This window comes from Cololabis saira, chromosome 17 (genome assembly GCF_033807715.1).
Source record: "Cololabis saira isolate AMF1-May2022 chromosome 17, fColSai1.1, whole genome shotgun sequence".
NCBI classification, from domain to species: Eukaryota; Metazoa; Chordata; class Actinopteri; order Beloniformes; family Belonidae; genus Cololabis; species Cololabis saira.
Window position 1 is genome coordinate 25,821,677 of NC_084603.1, and position 19,783 is coordinate 25,841,459.

The following is a 19,783-nucleotide window of genomic DNA, read 5'->3' on the forward strand; positions in this document are numbered from 1 at the left end:
TGCTAATAAAAGGTTAGTAAACTTAAAATGCTTAATGCTTACTCACCAAAGCAGAACTCTGCTTTAGGCCTCAGCTTAGTGGCATCGCTGACCTTTTTTGGGGGGTGAGGAAGAGATAAATAAAATAAAAAGACTTGTTAACCTTCCAGTCCATATAAATTCAACGAAATGAAATCAGTTTCTATACAGTTTTAACAAGGTAGTGTAAAAAATAAACCCTACACTGATAATTCTACTGACCTTAGAAATGTAGGTAAGCTTGAGGGAGCCGACACAGTCTGCACCAATAGGCAGGTTCTGTTGGTAAGAAGCAACATTTATATTCCAAGAAAAAGAAAAGAAAAAAGAAAGTTCAAATGCTATAATCACACAACACTAATGTTGTTACATCCGGAGCCTTAGCTATGACAGACAGAATGCAATCTGATGGAGAAAATTGTAAGTTCTGCAAAAATAAAAAAAGAAGTTAATTTATAAAGTACAGTACATTTTGGCTGCACTCCATGACAATTTATATCTGTGACTTGCTGTGTTGCTGAAACTAGGAGATCCAGATTTAACATCATTAAAAATTAACCCTTTTCAATCTATAAAAAGAGAGGGACTTACTCAATAATTTAAAATTTCTCCTGCACTACAACAGTTATGAATACTTCATGTAACAAACACAACGTAGCAAAATCAGCTTTATCCAGTAACTAAGAGGAGAGTTGCACTGGGAAAAAAAAATAAAAAATGAATTGCCACCGAGCAAAGAGTGATGACCACTCCGGTTATCAAAATGAACAAACCAAAAACTGCTGCAGTGCTCATAGAATAATCTGAAGACAAAGACTGATCTTGAGTTTGGATTTAAAATGCAAGTTCCCTCTACTCCCCCTCTAAATGATTTACAGCTATGTCTGCCAACAGCTCAAACACATACACACTGTTTGTCCTGAGACAATCCTGTCTCTAAAATTTGAGCTTCCCAATTCTGTCAGACAGAATTACATAATTGCAAGTTATCCCATCCTCGTGAGGCTGGCTGGCAATGAAAACATTTGGAGTTTACTTAATTTTGTGCTCATAATGAATGGAGACAGCTTAGCTGGAAGTGGTTTGCAGTTGCTAATCATCTGAACAGATAAGCAGGGAAAGATAGCTAGCATGTAGTTGCCTGCATAGATTGTCCAATTTTTCATCAATAAATTAAAAAAAGAAAAGTGCACAGGCAAATGATTAAACGCTTACATATTTGTTTTATTCCTTCCAAAAATAAAGCAAAGAGCTAAGCTAACAGAGCTATGTGTAATTACCTGTGGGTTGTCCATGAACCACACCAAGCTCCCCTGCTGTGTGTCCAGTATGAAGTAACGCCGCAGGAACTTGCCACTGCTTTCATTCTCCTCGATGTCCAGAAAGCCACAAATGCGGTTCTGTCGGTCCACGTAAGGCATCTCGCCGCCGGGACATTCCCTGGCCTGCTGCGGCCGGGAGTGGGGAAAAGAGAAGCGGGGGCAAGTGAGACTGGGAAGTCCTGAATGGCAGAGAGGGGGGAAAAAAAAAAGAGGAGAGAAATGTATGAGGGGAGAGAGAGAGAGGAAATGAGGAATTTCAGTTGTCTTTTTAGTGCGCCTTGCTCCTTCTTTCTCTCTGTATATACTATGTCTGTGGTCTCCCCGCCACCTGGAGCTCACTAGGCTACAGCCAGCGAGCAGATCATGTGACACAAACCACAACCCCGCCTTTATCCTTTTATATCATCCTCACCCACTCTCTCACTGTCTTTTTTCTCTCTCTCTTTCAGTCTCTTTTTTTCCCTCTGTAACACATACTCCACACACCGTCACTCTTGTCCTCCACCCCCTCGCTTGCCCTCTTTTTTTCCCTCTTTTCCCTCCTTCCTTTGCAGTCGGCTCCTTTTTCACTTTTTCGAGCTTCCTCCTCCCAAATGCTAACTCATCTGATTTGGCAAGCCTCTGCCCGGCCCTTTCAGTCCCCTCCCTTAATCTACAGCTGAGCACTCACATACATAGTTTTTAAGAAAACAAAAAGAACATGCACTACGAGACTAACAAGCTCAGCCACGTTTGACAGGCATGACACAAATACCCTATGAACCTATGACAAAGAGAATAGACAATATTTAACTTGCTTAACTTAGCCACATCCCAGAATTTTACGGCCCTCTGTTAATCAACAAAAGAGCAAATGAATATGAGTACCTCTCAGCAGTCCGGTGTGTGTGTGTGTGTGTTTCAATGTCAAAGCTTGTGACGGTGGGCGCAGAGTCACTGTAGGGATATTGTCACATCAGTCTGTTTATAAGCTGTTGTCTTTTTGGGCCAAGCATAAAATATGGGAGAGACATGGGTCTGTGGAAGGCAAAGATAAAGCCACTCTTTCTCCACAACATTATGAGCTCTGTGTGGGCAGATGGGGGGCAAAAAAGGGACAAAAGGGCTAGTTGTTATGCATGGACTCTGGGCTGTGAGCATCTCAGTTAGCTTCTGCATAGACCCGAGTCATCGCATTTGACATACAGGAATGAGAGAGGAGCAGCTCTCAGAGGCAACTTTCTCAGTGCGACACAAACACCGATTGTAATGAGACGTCTTGGTGAAGAGAACCACGTCTGTAAATGAGGAACAGAGCACAAGCGCAGGTTGTTCAAGCGTACATTTAGGTCTAATATTAGAAAGGCTGCAAAACAAACAATTGAACAAGGTGAACGGGTAATCAAATAGACTACACTTAATTCGGACCCTTCATATTAAGGCACCATTCACATAGCTAGTTTCAGCCTATACTCAATCCCACTGTGTGCCATAACTTTTCGTTCTGCAGCTGTACCACCTAATGGGGTAGCAACAGGGCCACAATGGGAGTGAAATGATCACCGTGTAAACTGAAATATCTGTAAGATCGTTTTCACACCCAATAGTTCAGTAGACTCAGTACGAGTTTTATTGGCTAAAGCAGTGCTACTTCCCTGCTAGTTTGTTTGCGAACTCCATTGCTCTTGCAAGCGCTTACCAGCCAATGTGATTTGTTTTCGTCTGACTATACTTCTATCAGAGATTTGCCCTCATTCTCACTCCACGTCTGACTCACAACATTTCTCATGGAAATCATCTACACATGCATTTGTTGAGGTTGTGTTTATCAACAATGCCCTGCAGTGTATTCCACTTCCTGCTTTCGGTCCGCCTGAAGGGTACCAGGACCGACATTTCCAGGCAGACTAGAGTTTGGTTCTTCGTTTCCAGGGAATGTTGGACTCTGTCAAGACTGTGCTTTGTCGTCCATTCTGTTCATTAGTTATATGGACAGAATTTCCAGGCGCAGGCGAGGAGCGGGTCCGATCTGGTGGTCTCAGAATTGGGTCTCTATCATCTGAAAAACTGTTTTTTTCAGATGATGTGGATCTATTGGCTTCATCAGGCCATGTCCTGCCACGTGAAACGGCTGGGATGAGAATCAGCACCCCTAAATCCGAGACCATAGTTCTCTGCCAAAAAAGGGTGGATTACGTTTTCCACGTCAAAGATCAGATCTTGCCCCAAGTGAAAGGTTTTTAAGTAGCTAGGGTTCTCGTTCACAAGTTAGGGAAGAAAAAAGTAGGACATGGATAGGTGGATCGGTGCAGCATCCAAAGTGATGCAGGCGCTCCATCAGTTTGTCATGGTTAAGAAGGAGCTAAGCCAAAAGGTGAAGCTCTCAATTTATCAGTCTATTTGTCAGTCCATTTTCGGTGACTACAGTTTGTGACTACAGGTGAAGGTTGCTCACCTGTGCAAAAAGAATGAATGATGGATACAAGCTGTTTTTACAATTGGAAACCTTGTCACAAGGTGTATTAGACAATTTTTGGTCACAAACGGGGACTCAAATGTGCCACTGAGGGGTATGTACAATATCTTTATAATAAAAAAAAAGATAAGGTTGGTAAGATGTTTAAATTGGAGGTGATTACCCTTGACTTTAAGCTTCTTCAACCAATGCCTCTTTAGGCAACTTGTATTGATGTATTTTACTTCTTCAATAGCCAAACTTACTCATCCATAATAGAAACCAAGGACCAGTTAAAAAATACTACCGGTATATTACAAATTCAGCTTATATCCATACCATATACTGTAATGATCTTGTATTTTTATATAAACATAGAAATTATTCAACATTAAGGTTCATACGAAGACTTATGCAACAAGTCCAGATGAGCAGGAAAACGACAATGAGATGACACGTGTGGCTGCAAGTTCATAGCCTCTGTGACAGCACAAAACCTTCAAGGCTTCAACAAAAGCTACGGTTACATCTACTGTTAAAGTTTACTGTTAGCCTGGCAACTTAAAACATGTCGCTATGCCATTTTCTGATTTTGTCACTTGTGACGTGTAGTCCATTAAATCTAACTTTTGAGTGTCCGGTCAGGTGCTTTTAACTCAATATTCAAATTCAATGTTAAATAAAAGTTAATTGTTTAATAAAATTCAAGGCGCCCTCAACATTACTTCTGGGATGGATGTCGGTAAACTATAGTAAAACACAGACTTCACTTACTAAATAGAGATGTCAGGGTGTAATTTTAGAAATACTGCAGATCCAGGGGTCATTTTAGTCCCGTGTTAGAAGACATTTTCATATTGTGAAGTTGTTGCACCTAGTTAGTAGCTACAATTTAAAGGTCAGTTTAAATTTACATTTTAAATGTCAATTAAATTCACAGATATCAGCTCAATGGTTGTTTTTGACCTGCTTCAACCTTTGGCGAAAAGTAATTTATGCACCTGTTAGAAAGCAGGGTGGTATTTACATTTTAAGGATTGTGTTCACATTTGTAAAGTAGAATAAAGAAAAACATTTCTAGCAACCTTATCCAAAAGCTACCACACTAATTGCTGAAACTGTCAGCACTCCTGAATAAATCTCACGACAACACAAAAACTCTGTGAAAGGCACATTTGTACTTTATTATTGCTGTGTAATATTGCTGTTTTTATGAAACCCAAGTGTCAGAGCTGACAGTTTCCGTTAATGCAGTTGGCTCAGCACTTATAGTTTATGGGTCAAAGACGTGACGCTTACTTTTTCTGTCCGATGGAACTTTTTACCTAATAATAAACATTAAAAAGAATAAAAAATATAACATGTATGTCTAATACGTTCCTTCTACATGTGCCCACTCTTATTTTATTTAAACATGTTGGTTATTGGTCATTTTCTGCCATCTGAAGTGTGAAAACATCATGTGGGGTGACCGTCCGGCCTTGACTTCTGTTTGGACAACTGGTTTTAAATCACATTAAAACAATTTAAAAATAATGCTTGCCCTATTGGGCACACTTTCAAACTTGTTTTAGATTTATTGACAAAGTTATGGAACATTTGTACACACATTTCAATCATAATACACAAACTAATCTTGTCCGAATATGTTCATTGTCTGAATTATCATCTGGGGTGACCATGAAAAAAATACAATTGAGGGACTTTTATATTGACAATCATCTCAAAGAGGATGTTGCATCAGCCAGTTACTCCATGAGGGTCCCAGAGAGACAACCTGCAGGTCAGTAGTCTCTCTCTCCTTTACAAATACATCCTCTTTCTAACTGCCGCAGTGTATACGTCACATTTTGATATCATGTGGGGTGACCACCCTAAAACTGTAAATAATTAGTTTTATTTGCAAATCTTTATTTTGAAGGTACATTTGTTAGTGATATGTGGTGAGAAGTAGCTAGCTTAGATCATATAGCTAACTGTTAGCCTGTTATATTTGATTAAACTTGAAAGCATCATGTGGGGTGACCACCTGTCATGTGGGGTAACCAACAAATGGCAATTCTGTATCTAATTCAAAATTGAATGTCTATCAGTTTTGGTTCAAATATAAATTATTGGTATAGCATGCATAAGTGGATACACCTTGTACACATTTTAAATCAGTTTTATGAATTTTAGAGTAAGTAAGAGGGTGACACTGCCATTATGGATAGAATGTATTTAAAAATGGTTTTTAATGGTTTTTTCTGGTTGGTAGAGGATGGCAATGCCCAGGACTGTCACTTAGGTAGAAGCACGGGGTGGTAAAAATGGGGGAAAAAAAACGGGATAAAAAAAATGAGGAAGAAAAAAAATGTTTTTTAAAAAATGAAAGGAAACATGTGTCTATCTTTCTTGAAAAGTTAATTTAATTACTGATACTTATTAAAATATACATTTTGTTATGGAAATCTATTAATTTTGAGATAAATTACGGTCGCCCCAAATGAGGCCTTATACGTCTTTGACCCTTATAAGTACATTTGATGCGAGTATGCTATTTTTTTGCCTTTTCAATGTGACTGTAGACTAGACTCAACAATTAATGTCCTACTGACAAGTTCTGAAATAGGCTGGCAACAATGTTTTATTCAAATTTACATACAATTTCTAATATCTAATGGAGAAAATGGTCATTGTCCTGACTGTAGGAGACCCAAAACAATTTTAACCAAATTTTCTTTGGCTTTGCAGTTGTGTTGGGATTCTTTTTCATTTCCCATTCGATTCATCAATAGCTCGCCCGTCCCCTCCCCAAATGTGGCCAAAATCTGTTTGGTTGGAGGAGAATTTTCAATGCAGAACCACAAATTTCAATATTTCTTATCTTTGAGATAATAAAAGCCATGGCAAGAAAAGAACAGAAAGCAAAAGGTCCACAAATCATGAACAAACCATGTGATTAGCTGACAGACTTGGCACTAGGGCTGAACAATTAATCAAACTTAAAATCCAAAACAACAATTTAAAACAATGCAATTCGCAATTTGTGAAGCCTGTAATTATACATCTGGCAGAGGCTCAAAACCAAGAAGTTCACTGGTTTTACAAAGTCACAATGTCCTTCTTGTGTGGCAGTCATACACGTCAGTGTGATGTAACATTCTCCTCAAAAATCAAACAATCAAAAGTGGCCCAGGACTTTTGGAATAGATGAAACATCAATCTTGAAGAAAAGCAGGAACTTTGTACTTATGGAAGTAAATTGTATTGATAAAGGAGATGTAAAACACAAAAGTACACTGTGCAGATTTCCCACCATCCAGTTTCCAAGACAAGAGGCAACACCAGGAATAATTACAGTACCAACTTTAGAAGAAGTAAACCAGTTCCCTTTACAAAGATTATAAAAGGTCAAGTCAAACTACTTAAGATGTTTCTGCTAAGTCAAAGAACCAAACCATGATTTCTGTGTTGTTTGTGGTTGTATCACCACACATACACAAAAACCTCATGAAGATAAAAAAAAAGTACCACCTTTAGACTTAAGACATGCTATCAACAGGTTTAAAAAACCTTGTCATAAATCTTGATAAGTCTTTCCCTCTCGCATGTACTGTATTTTAACCAAGTATCCCTACCAAAATTTTATACATAATGTAAATGAGTTTCATATTCACCCCTACTCAACAATAAAGCATCATATATGACTGATAGATGGCAAACTAACAGTGTTTACAGGTCAGAAAAATATATCAAAATAAATCATATAAGGGAAAAACCATTAAAAGAGCATGAGGCTCCTTTTAAGAAATGAGACTCTATAGCGCCACCCTTCACCACGACGGCCGCCGGGGGTACTGCAGCCAACAGCGAAGCCGGCACGGGAGAACGGGGAGAACGTACATGCAGGGTCATGTGACGTCACATCCGCAGGACAGTGCGGGAAATTCGGGCCCGGAATTGCAGCACATTTTGCAGCACACAGCCTGTTCAAGGCAACGGAGAGATACACTAGAGGGCTCATTCTTTTTGGTTTGGAACGCTTCATCTGACATTATTACTAGAAAACTTAAAATGTATACGGATTTTTTTCATAAATCCTGCCTCAAGCTCCTTTAATGTCACACCTCACATTTGATGCCCAACCTATAAAAAGTTTGGTCTGTGCAACAAAGGATTTTAACCACATATGATCAATGATGAGATAAAATTGCATTCTGTGTGTGAATACAATGTTCGTATGTATGACTTTGTTTAATGGCACATCGCTAAACAACATGGTAGCTGAAGTTCATCATTTGACTCCCCACCTAATTAGATTCAATTTAAAAAAAAATTATTTACATAGCGTCTATTACAATACAAGTTGTCTCTAGTTGCTTTCTAAAGTCGCAGGTAAAAACTCCCCTAATAGGAGAAAAAAACAGATTCCATGCATTTTTTACTTTAGATTTTTTTTGTGCGGCTCTAGTGGGCCTTTATTCAAGTTGCAGACAGGAAGGGGATAGAGAGAGAATGGGGATGACATGCAGCAAAGGTGCGCAGATTTCATGCATTTAACTCATGTTGCATGAACAAAGTACATAAACAAAAAGCTCTGTTTTAACATGTTAACCAAAGAAAGTGCAACCACAGTGATCACAACCACTATCAATTTCCAGAGAAGTCTGCTGAGAGGTGTATTTCACTGAGAACCTTCAAATGAACCCTCTTTGGTTTTGGTGCGAAAGAAAATTCAAATACTTTTGTGAAGAAAAAAAAATGGATGAATTAAAGTTGGATGATTTAAAATGAATGAGGTACTTACATTCATAAAAGCTATGTAATTTCAAATATGCCACAGCATTTTCAGCTGGCATTCAATTTTAAAAACCAGAAGTAAAACACTAGCCACTTTTACATTGGCAAATCCCCTGCATTTAACGCGCGGATCTAGCGCGTCGTGCACCCCTTCTACATTGACCGACGCGGGTGGCATGTTGTGCTGCGTGTGAATAACTCGCCTCCGAGGATAATCTTAACCAGCGGGTCAGGTCTAATGTAAACAGCAGGGGTGTAACGGTACACGCATTCGTACCAAACTGTTTCGATACCGACCTTTTGGTACGGTGCAGATGTTTACCGATCTGAATACAACGTTTAACAGTAGCTAGTTAACAGGCTTGTTTTGCGAGAACAGCACACTTCAAATCCGAGTTTCCACACGGACATCTTAAGTGGCAGACTGGAAGGTTGTAGTCGGCACCGGACTCTCCCTTATCTTTAAGGTCGCTTGTGTGGGAACACTTCGGTTTCCCAGTGAAAAGCAACAACGGACAAAGACAAGTAGATAAGACGAGATACGAGAACAGTGTGCCGACATTGTTCAACATCAATCGTGTTTCTAGTAACACGGCAAACCTCATAACGGATTTGAAACGGCACCACATGAATGTGAATATTGCTGCTGCAAGGAAAGAAACCAGCACCTTGTCAACACTGCTACCTTTGGAATCTAAACATGCTTTTGCCAGGAATTTAGATCTAATGCCATTGGTGTTTTTATAGCTGCGCATCAGTGACCACTCAGTTGTCGAGGACAAACACACGTTTTAAATTGTGTTTAATTTGAGAATATTTTATTTATTGGAGGACTTAGTAATAGATTTAAGCAGTATTCTATTTTTTTTATTCCTATTTTAATTAATAATAATAATTAATATTGAATGCATGATGAGGATGAGATACACTACATGAGATAGAGTGGTCAGTTACACACTGGAAACTCTTCCAGAAGTACAACATCCAGGTATCTTTGCATACTGCATAGTACATTTAGGCAAAAAAATTAAGAACTAAAAGCTTGTGTTTTTGAAAACAGACACATTGATCCTTATCCTCTCTTTCAAATTTTAGTCTTCTGTTAAGAGGCTTTTTCCCTTGCAACAGCAGTATAGTTAAAAAGTTAACATCTTGAGCCTCACCTTAGAATGACTATTACACAGGCAACCCGAGATCCAAAACATCACGTGAGGGAGTAGCCTAATGGGGTTGGTAGACTCAGGCATTTCCAGTTTAACCTCAAAACTGAAGAGAATAAGTATTTACCAACCATCATGGCTTTCAGAAACTAAATGAATTATATACTTGTTTAATGAAAAAACAAGAGTTGGCAGATTTTGTTGCAGCTGCAGAGGAGGTATGAAGACCTGGACGACTGCGACGAAGCCAAATTGGACCCCAAGAGGCGCAGCATCATAAGCAATATCAGCAGGAAGACCACAGATCTCAATGGATTCCCCAAAAAAATCTCTGTCAAATGCCAAGGATGGACATTTCTGATGCATTTCCCCAATTTGGTGGCCATGGGTCAGCTGTCAAGCTAAAAAACTTCACTCGGCTTAATGGCAATCTTCCATGTCTTCATACCTCTGCTCTGCAGCTGCAACAAATTCTACCAACTCTTGTTTTTGTTCTTTCAAGGATGTAATCCAATTCACTGTAAAATGTCCTGTAATTTGATTTTCTGAACACCATGTTGACTGGTAGACTCTTCTTCTCTTCAATTGTTGAAGCAAGATCCTAAATACCCATGTCTGCTACAACCCTGTCCCACACCACCCCATGTGATGTTTTGTAGTTCTTAGGTTGCCTGTTTTTTTATTATTATTTTTTTTTTCCAACATAAATAAAAGCAGTAATTTACAATGCCAAGACTTCACATAATTATCAACTCTTCAGCTTCCATGGCATATCATATTGAGGTTTTGTTCATTGCTTACAAATGCACATACACTTCTGGTCACAGATAGTAGGTTTTAAATTTTGTATTTATTTATTTTTTTAAGCATCAAACAGCAAAAAGAAGCAGATAGCAGGACTAATGATTATCTATGAGGCAAGATCATTCCCTCTGAATATAAAAATGAAGAGCTGAAAAATATTAAATAATATTTTGATTACCTTTGGACCAAAGGGCCAACAATGATGGTGCTGATGTATGCAGTGCTTTCCCCTTTTGTTAAATGTGCGTATATATAAAGTAGCCCAAAATAGCAATAATAAAAAAAAAGACGTAACAATCGTCTAAGCTGATTGAAAAGTTAAACAGATGGTGTGCGTGAAAATGAAAGCAAAAGGAGATATCAAAAGCAAGATTTATACTTTCATGCAACTTTAATAGACGACAAACACTAAAGGAAAAGAATATTAATGTATTTAGAGAACCCTTTCAAGTTTCAGGAAAGTAACACAATGCAAACCTGAGATTAAGGTCATATTTAGCACCTCTCCTGATATGTATAAATTCCCCTTTTGCAAATGGGGAATTTCCTGCCATTTTGACAAATGAATTTAAGGCATTGCAATAGATCATAAGGGATTCTGTCATATGACAACGTGTGAAAAGTGATTGCTCACACATTAAGTCAAGAGTTTCCTAGACACCGATTTACAATTTTTTTTTTGATCTGACTGCCTATAAAATTTGGAAAATTGCTGGATAAAATTGATTTATCGCAGCAGGAATGTATGCTTAAGTCTGTATACTAATCAGTCCAAATGAACAATTAAATAAATAAAACCACCTACGTCCCCTAATTTTTCTTGGGGCCGTCTGGACATGCCAAGGTGAAGACTTGACGAGACCAGTGGAGATGTCCAATGGTGTCAGGCACCAACACTTTCTCATATCTTTTAAGCTGAGAGGCGAGGCCTATATTAACTGGACATGTATCTGATGGAAATCAGATACAAATCTGGGGAATTTCAAGTATAAACATTCAACTCTTTGTTGCTGACCAAATTCTTTGCTGTGTGTAATAGCACACTTTCCTGCTGAAAGAGGCCACTACCATCAGGGAAACTCTGACAGTTTGTGCTGAAATAATTGTTGTGCGTGATCTGACCTAAACACCAGCCTTCACTCTTCGTTCACATCACTGAGCCTGTCACATACAAAGCGGTTGTGCCTCCTCAAACCACATTTGAAAAGATATGAACTATGACACATGAGGGAGTCCCTTGCAAGACCTAAAGACTTGCTAAGGCTTTATTTATTTTGATGTAGTTATAAACCTACCATGATCAGTGCAGGGTGGGTGTTACTGGTTCCAACAACTAAGTTCCATAAAAAAAGTGTAATTAGCTTCTACTTAAACCTTCTGGTTGCTGTTTTTGTTTTAAACTACAACACAATCGATGTTTGCTTGGAGTCTTGCTTGAAAACCCAAACACTTTGATGGATACGCCCTTTATAACTAACCATGACAACCTCACCTGTCAAATGTGACAACCAAAAGTGCGAAATTTGCATATTCTACAAACATTTCTGAGCTTAATTTCTTGTTCCTCCCAACCTTTTTGAACATGTTGCCAAAATTAAATTCTAAATTCGTTTAAAGTTTCTAAATACGATAAAGCTGGTCACTCATGGTCTATTTCATTATACTTGCATCTATTATTAATTTTAAAAAAATTAAAAAAGAAAACATATACAGTTTTAGATTTTTGTTGGGTTTTAGAAAGCTTCCAAGCTTTTCTGGAGATGAGGTTTGTACCCAATGACGTTTGGGCTAAAGAAACAGAGCTCACTGTGTGACTGTTAATTTTATTCATGAGGGAAAAGAGAGTCAAAGGAACCTCATTTACACAATACTGTGGTTTTCGGTTTGATGTCAGTCTGAACAAATATTGAATTCATAAATATCCATCTCAATGATCTTATTTCAACAAATCATATTTGCACAAATAGGCCCTCACTTTCAATTTCAGGGATATCAGTTTGACTAAAAAAAACAACTACTACTTGCCCAAAGCCTAATGTCAAGGCAAGGGCTGTTGTTTCTTTTCTTTCTAGAAACCACTAGCAAATTTTTATGACACATCATCCCACTTTCTATAAGTATCTTGTGGCATATTTAGTTTTTTTTTTCTTTCTGAGTCAGGATATAAGGTTTATGTGGTCCAACAGATCCAACACAAAACCTGGATACTTAAAAAAACAGATCTTTGCCAAGCAGTTTGAGTTCACAAAGCAAAGTTTCCTGTGTGATCACTGTTCCCATGAAGGCACTGAACAAGAGAAAGTTAAGACAATCACGTTTAAAGGGGACCTATTATGAAAAAACACGTTTTCTCTTGCTTTAACATATATAAAGTGGTCTCCCCTCAGCCTGCCAACTCAGAGAAGGAGGAAAGCAACAAAATTCTGCAGTGTCTGTACAGCCGCCCGGATGAGCCATCCAGTGTGATGTGGCTTTTACGAGCCGTTCAGATTCTGCTCCTGTCGTTACGTAACGACGGGTGCGATTTACATAGGTTGGCCTCCGATGCGTGAAAACACGTCCACAACTAACTCCGCCGGCCGGAGCATCCGCCATTTTTTCGTAGCGGTGTATCGCCTCATTCAGGCAGCCAATCAGCACAGTGCCTCATTATCATAGCCCTGCCCACTCAGAATCCCTCATAGATAATGCAGTTAGAGAATGGGAAGATAAAGACATGGCTCAGAGGCTGAATTTCTAATTTATTTAGCAAAAACAATCAAAAGCTTGTTTTTAAGACATTCAAGGCCTGTTTAAAATAGGTATTAGGTGCCATAATAGGTCCCCTTTAAAATATCATACTAGTGATGCACCGATTGTTCGGTAACCGAAATTGTTTGGCCGAAAATGGCAAAAAAACACTTTCGGTGTTCGGTGGAATAAGTGGGGAAAAAAAACGAACAATTAATAACGGCGTTGTAATATAAGGAAATAGACTGGCCGCTCCTGTAATGGTTGCGCACAACAAACATAAATCGTTGGCCAACCAAAAAGTAACCACATAAGAATTTTACCTAACATTCACCAGGAGGTGGAACCAAAACAACATAATGCTGGGAAATTAAAAAATGTTCCGTTTTTTATGTTCAATAAATATTTTCTACCTTGTAATTTTGTAAAAGATTTTTTTCTTTGAAAGGCATGCCTAAATCAAATTTATTTGATTTATGCAATGGTGAAAAAAATGGCAAAATAAATGAAAAACTGCGAAGAACCATGTTCGGTATTCGGCCAAGTGTTTTATTATTATTTTCGGTTTCGGTTTCGGCCACAAATTTTAATTTCGGTGCATCACTATGTCATACCATTAAGATAATGTATAATGTGAAAAGATTTCTTTTTTGCCCTTCCTTCACCACCACTCACCAATAATCTTTATTGCTTGTTCTACAGGACAAGCAATAAAAGGTCAATATATTGCCTTTGTGAATTCAGAGCATTGCGATACCCTCAAAAGTAACAATAGCTAGAAATGGAATCAGAATAGATGAAGTTGTGATACTAATTTCCTGTGACTTTAAATTACATACAGAGCAAATTAGTATCACCAGGTAGTGAAGTTGATCTCGGACAGTCAAAAAGACAACATTGCCGAGGGGAGACCCCACTGAGGTACCAATGCAAAAGGAGCAGAGACCCTGAGGAGGGAAAGGCCCATGTGGCTGGAGGCCAGGTGGGCAGGTCGGACAGGTGACACCACTTCAGGGGACGGCTCTGCTCACACCACTTAAGCCTGAATTATGGTTCTGCGTTAAATCGACGCAGAGCCTACGCCGTAGGGTACGCGGCGACGCACGTCGTACGGTGTGCGTCGCCGCGTACCCTACGGCGTAGGCTCTGCGTAGGCTTTACTCATGTGGCAACATAATAACCACTCAAACTTTGTCAAGTTGATCTGCTCCTAGGTTACCACAAAACAAAACAAACACAAAACAAAAAAAACCTGTTTTACCGACAGGTATTCCTGACTCAAGCATCAAAATAACAATGCAATAATGACAAGCATTGAAAAACAGCAAATGTTGAGACATTTGAGTCAGCAGCAGCACAGCTGCAGCCCTGGCCTCAAACACACCACTGGCTTAGCTTAGCACGCCGCAAACACGCTCTAAATACCCCCAAACTCACAAAACAACTTATACAATGTCCTTACACGACTTAAATAAACCGCTAGCGTACAACTAAACCAACTACTATCTAGTTACAGGGCGGTTATTCGGCCACACTCGTGAGTGAAGTTTACTGTCCATGTTCCCCCGGCTAATAAGGCGACTGCTGCTAGCCAGCCTGGGACCACGGAGACGACTCTCTGAGGGGAGGAAACCTGCTACATTATCACTCTAGTAACTTAAATCTGGTGAAAGAGGGTTAATTTACCCGAGGCGTCCCTCCTGGAAGTACCTGAGTCAGCTGGCGAGGTGTCGGTGGTGGTTTAGTGTCCTCTGTCTCAGCCCATCTCTCTGATCCAGGACTCTGCTGCTGCTGCTGCTGCTGCACAGATCCTGCTGGGAGAGGAGGATCACTCTGACGAGGAAAGAAGGACGGAGGATGGGAGGGATAGATAGATAGATAGATAGATAGATAGATAGATAGATAGATAGATAGATAGATAGATAGATAGATAGATAGATAGATAGATAGATAGATAGATAGATAGATAGATAGATAGATAGATAGATAGATAGATAGATAGATAGATAGATAGATAGAAATAAAACTGTCATATATTTATGAGGACAACTTGCAAAACAAAATGAAAGAAAAAAGCATAGTGCAATAATCAAAATGTTTCTTTTCTCTTCTTTTTTTGTCTGCATATATATATATAAATGATTACTACCAAGTTTGGTGAAAACCCAAAGCATATATGCATTTTAATATGTAATCAATTTAATATATAACATGTGTTTGCACTGTGTATATATATATATATATATATATATATATATATATATATATATATATATATATATATATATATATATATATATATATATATATATATATATATATATATACATACACACAGTATATATACACATACAGGACTGTCTCAGAAAATTAGAATATTGTGATAAAGTCCTTTATTTTCTGTAATGCAAAAATGTCATACATTCTGGATTCATTACAAATCAACTGAAATATTGCAAGTCTTTTATTATTTTAATATTGCTGATCATGGCTTACAGCTTAAGAAAACTCAAATATCCTATCTCAAAAAATTAGAATATTCTGGGAATCTTAATCTTAAACTGTAAGCCATAATCAGCAATATTAAAATAATAAAAGGCTTGCAATATTTCAGTTGATTTGTAATGAATCCAGAATGTATGACATTTTTGTTTTTTTAAATTGAATTACAGAAAATAAAGGACTTTATCACAATATTCTTATTTTCTGAGACAGTCCTGTATGTGTATATATACACATATATATATATATATATATATATATATATATATATATATATATATATATATATATATATATATATATATATATATATATATTTATATATATATATATATATATATATATACACAGTGCATCCGGAAAGTATTCACAGCGCTTCACTTTTTCCACATTTTGCCATGTTACAGCCTTATTCTTAATTTGATTAAATTGATTTATTTGCTCAAAATTCTACACACAACACCCAAAAAGGACAATGTGAAAAAAGTTGAGATTTTTTGCAAATTTATTAAAAATAAAAAAGAAATCATATGTACATAAGTATTCACAGCCTTTGTTCAATACTTTGTTGATTCACCTTTGGCACCAATTACAGCCTCAAGTCTTTTTGAATATAACGCCAGAAGCTTGGCACACCTATCTTTGGGCAGTTTTGCCCATTCCTCTTTGCAGCACCTCTCAAGGTCCATCAGGTTGGATGGGAAGTGTCGGTGCACAGCCATTTTCAGATCCCTACGGAGATGTTCAATGGGATCCAAGTCTGGGCTCTTGCTGGGCCACTCAAGGACATTCACAGAGTTGTCCTGAAGCCACTGCTTTGAAATCTTGGCTGTGTGCTTGGGGTTGTTGTCCGGCTGAAAGATGAACCGTCTCCCCAGTCTGAGGTCAAGAGCGCTCTGGAGCAGGTTTTCATTCAGGATGTCCCTGTACATGGCTGCATTCATCTTTCCCTCTATCCTGACTAGTCTCCCAGTTCCTGCCACCGAAAAACATCCCCACAGCATGATGCTGCCACCACCATGCTTCACTGTAGGGATGGTATTGGCCTGGTGATGAGCGGTGCCTGGTTTCCTCCAAACATGACGCCTGCTATTCACACCAAACAGTTCAATCTTCGTCTCATCAGAACAGAGAATTTTGTTTCTCATGGTCTGGGAGTCCTTCAGGTGCCTTTTGGCAAACTCCAGGCGGGCTGCCATGTGCCTTTTACTAAGGAGTGGCTTCCGACAGGCCACTCTACCATACAGGCCTGATTGGTGAATTGCTGCAGAGATGGTTGTCCTTCTGGAAGTTTCTCCTCTCTCCACAGAGGAACGCTGGAGCTCTGACAGGGTGACCATAGTGTTCTTGGTCACCTCCCTGACTAGGGCCCTTCTCCCCCAATCACTCAGTTTAGACAGCCGGACAACTCTAGGAAGAGTCCTGGTGGTTCCCAACTTCCTCCATTTAAGGATGATGCAGGCCACTGTGCTCATTGGAACCTTCAAAGCAGCAGACATTTTTCTGTACCCTTCCCCAGATTTGTGCCTCGAGACAATCCTGTCTTGGAGGTCTACAGACCATTCCGTTGACTTCATGCGTGGCTTGTGCTCTGACATGCACTGTCAACTGTGGGACTTTATATAGACAGGTGTGTGCCTTTCCAAATCATGTCCAATCACCTGAATTTACCAAAGGTGGACTCCAATTAAGCTGTAGAAACATCTCAAGACTGATCAGTGGAAACAGAATGCGCCTTAGCTCAATTTTGAGCTTTATGGCAAAGGCTGTGAATACTTAAGTGCATGTGATTTCTTAGTTTTTTATTTTTAATAAATTTGCAAAAATTTCGAAAAACTTTCATTCACATTGTCAATATGGGGTGTTGTGTGTAGAAAAAGGAGAAAAATGAATTTAATCAATTTTGGAATAAGGCTATAACATAACAAAAAAAAAATATATATATATTAATTAATATAAACATATGTGAGGGGGGGGTCGGGGTGGTGAAGGGTGGCATCTGCTGCTAGTCTGAAATGAGAGAAACACAGGGAAACGCACAAGGGCACACAAGCCTTTGAAATCTGTAAGATAGAAAACAAACAAACAAACAAACAGACACGAGAACAGGAAGAGACACAAACAGCAACCATTTCAGGTCCCTGAGACTGAATCAAAACTAGGCTACTGCGATGATCTGTCCCCCAAAACTGTGGAGTGAGTATGTAGGTGAGTGAGCAGGTGTGTATGTCTGTGTAACTGGGTGTGTGCAAAGTAAAAACTAGATTTTACCTGAACTGCAGCTATAGTGGAGGAACAACCACGCCACCCGAGAGACCAGAAGCCGAAAAGTGTGGATTGCACTGTTGTACTTTAAAGTTGACTGCTATTTGTATCATTAATAATTTAATAACATATTTGATTATTTAATTGTATATTAAATAAATTATATATTTAGGTATTTCCAATTTTATTTATTTCATTGTAAATGTATTCAATGTTTTAATTATTTAATTATTTATTCAATTTTGACTCTTTCAGCGTTCCATATATTGGTTCCTGTTTGTACGCCAACCAAATAGTTAATATGATCTAAGAAAATATATGAGAGTGAGATGTCCTTCTCAGAATAATGTCCTCTTCGTGTGAACTATGAAACAGGCGTCCGGCGTCAACATGGATGGAGAGCAGGATCCTCTCACCAGACTCAGAGCAGTCACTTAGCGACATCTAACGTTTAAAAGCTCCAGACACTTGTGCTTACTTTCTATGGCATTTTGTAATTTTCGTTGCAGTGCAATTTCAAACCTACGCAAACTAACCTATTAATCTATAAACTAACCTGTTTTATCGAGATGTAATAAGAACATAAATATGCATGCAACAACTCAAAAGTTGCTCAAAGCACATGTAAATAGTTTTAAGAAGGCTAAATGCAAGGTGATTTTTTTTAACATTAATTTAAAAAATATATATACTTGGTATACATTGGTATCTGACTTTTTTGACATTATCTATCCGGAAATATCTACAGCCCGAATCCATAATGCAAAACAACAAAATATTTTATTTTGGTATATGGCAGCAGATAAAATTAAGACCAAACTTGAAAGATGTATTTAAAATTGATATAGACTACCTTGTTGCAGCTATCCTTGTCCAGTTTTTGATATTATTATGTTTTGCTTTAGTTTTTTTTGTCCTTTGTTCTATTATCTTTGTATTGTCTTTTTTTCTGTTTCTCTTTACTATCAATTGTTTTCATCTAATGCTTAGGTCTAAGGGGTGGGTTTGGAAGGGGTGAGAATATGTGTTAATGTTTGTTTAACATCATTGTGGATGCCACCGTTGATAATAAGAAAATCATGAAAAATAAATAAATAAAAACATTTGATCACAAAATAAATAATAATAATAAAAAAAAATATATATATACTGTATATAGGCTACTTGTTTCTTATCAAACTGTCGTTCAAAATCTGTGGGCGTCTGCAGACAGGAACCCAGAAAAAAGAGTATTAAGGCTGATTTATGGTTCCGCGTTACACCAACGCAGAGCCTACGGCGATTTAACGCGGAACCATAAATCAGCTTTTACGGGAGGGGTAGGAGGGGCCGCCTGCCGCCGCAGTTCATGTGAAGCTTCAGGCTGGTGCTTTACTTCTGTTCTGGCGGGCTGGCTGAGGAGGCGAGCATGGAGGAAGATGAGGGCATCTACCCGGAGAAGAAGCGCTTCTCTCAGCTGTGGCCTCTGCCCAGGTTCCGCTCCCAGAGCGACGCCTCGGGATTCCGCTGCAGAGTGATGTTCAGGCTCCGGGGAGCCCGTTCAGGTAGGACCAACTACTGTCCTTCCACTCAAATGGAATACATGGGAAATGGAAATGCCATCTAAAAAAAACAAAAAAAAAACATGGGCAAACACCCAAACTAAACTAAATACATTAAAACCATGTAAATGCTTTCATGTGAATGCAGATAAAATTCTGCAACACCTTGAAGGAACAGGGATCTCTCTCTCTCTGTTTGCAAATTGTGTACCACAGGTTGTTTTT

General features: G+C 38.5%; 2 protein-coding genes across 10 annotated transcripts in view; one reads left to right on the forward strand and one right to left on the reverse strand.

Moving 5' to 3' along the window:
- Window positions 1–15,065, reverse strand: part of LOC133463652 (pleckstrin homology domain-containing family A member 1-like) — a 29,252-nt gene extending 14,187 nt beyond the window's left edge. For 2 of the 8 annotated variants that reach the window (XR_009784358.1, XM_061745300.1), the window contains exons 1-3: window positions 1,299–1,753; window positions 241–297; window positions 47–92 (exon numbers count right to left, since the gene is read on the reverse strand). Coding sequence is in view for 6 of the 8 variants with exons in the window: in XM_061745300.1 (XP_061601284.1) it covers window positions 47–92; window positions 241–297; window positions 1,299–1,439 (244 nt within the window). In the remaining 2 variants the exon portion in view is untranslated. Of the gene's footprint in view, window positions 1–46; window positions 93–240; window positions 298–1,298; window positions 1,755–14,936 lie in introns of those variants that run through there. The other 6 variants (XM_061745301.1, XM_061745302.1, XR_009784359.1 and 3 more) reach the window with 6 other exon arrangements.
- Window positions 15,066–19,406: 4,341 nt separating this feature from the next.
- The window catches only part of phactr2 (phosphatase and actin regulator 2), a 49,274-nt gene continuing 48,897 nt past the window's right edge, over window positions 19,407–19,783 (forward strand). For both annotated transcript variants that reach the window (XM_061744791.1, XM_061744794.1), the window contains exon 1: window positions 19,407–19,561. In XM_061744791.1, coding sequence (XP_061600775.1) covers window positions 19,426–19,561 — 136 coding nt within the window. In that variant the 5' untranslated portion in view covers window positions 19,407–19,425. The remainder of the gene's footprint in view (window positions 19,562–19,783) is intronic.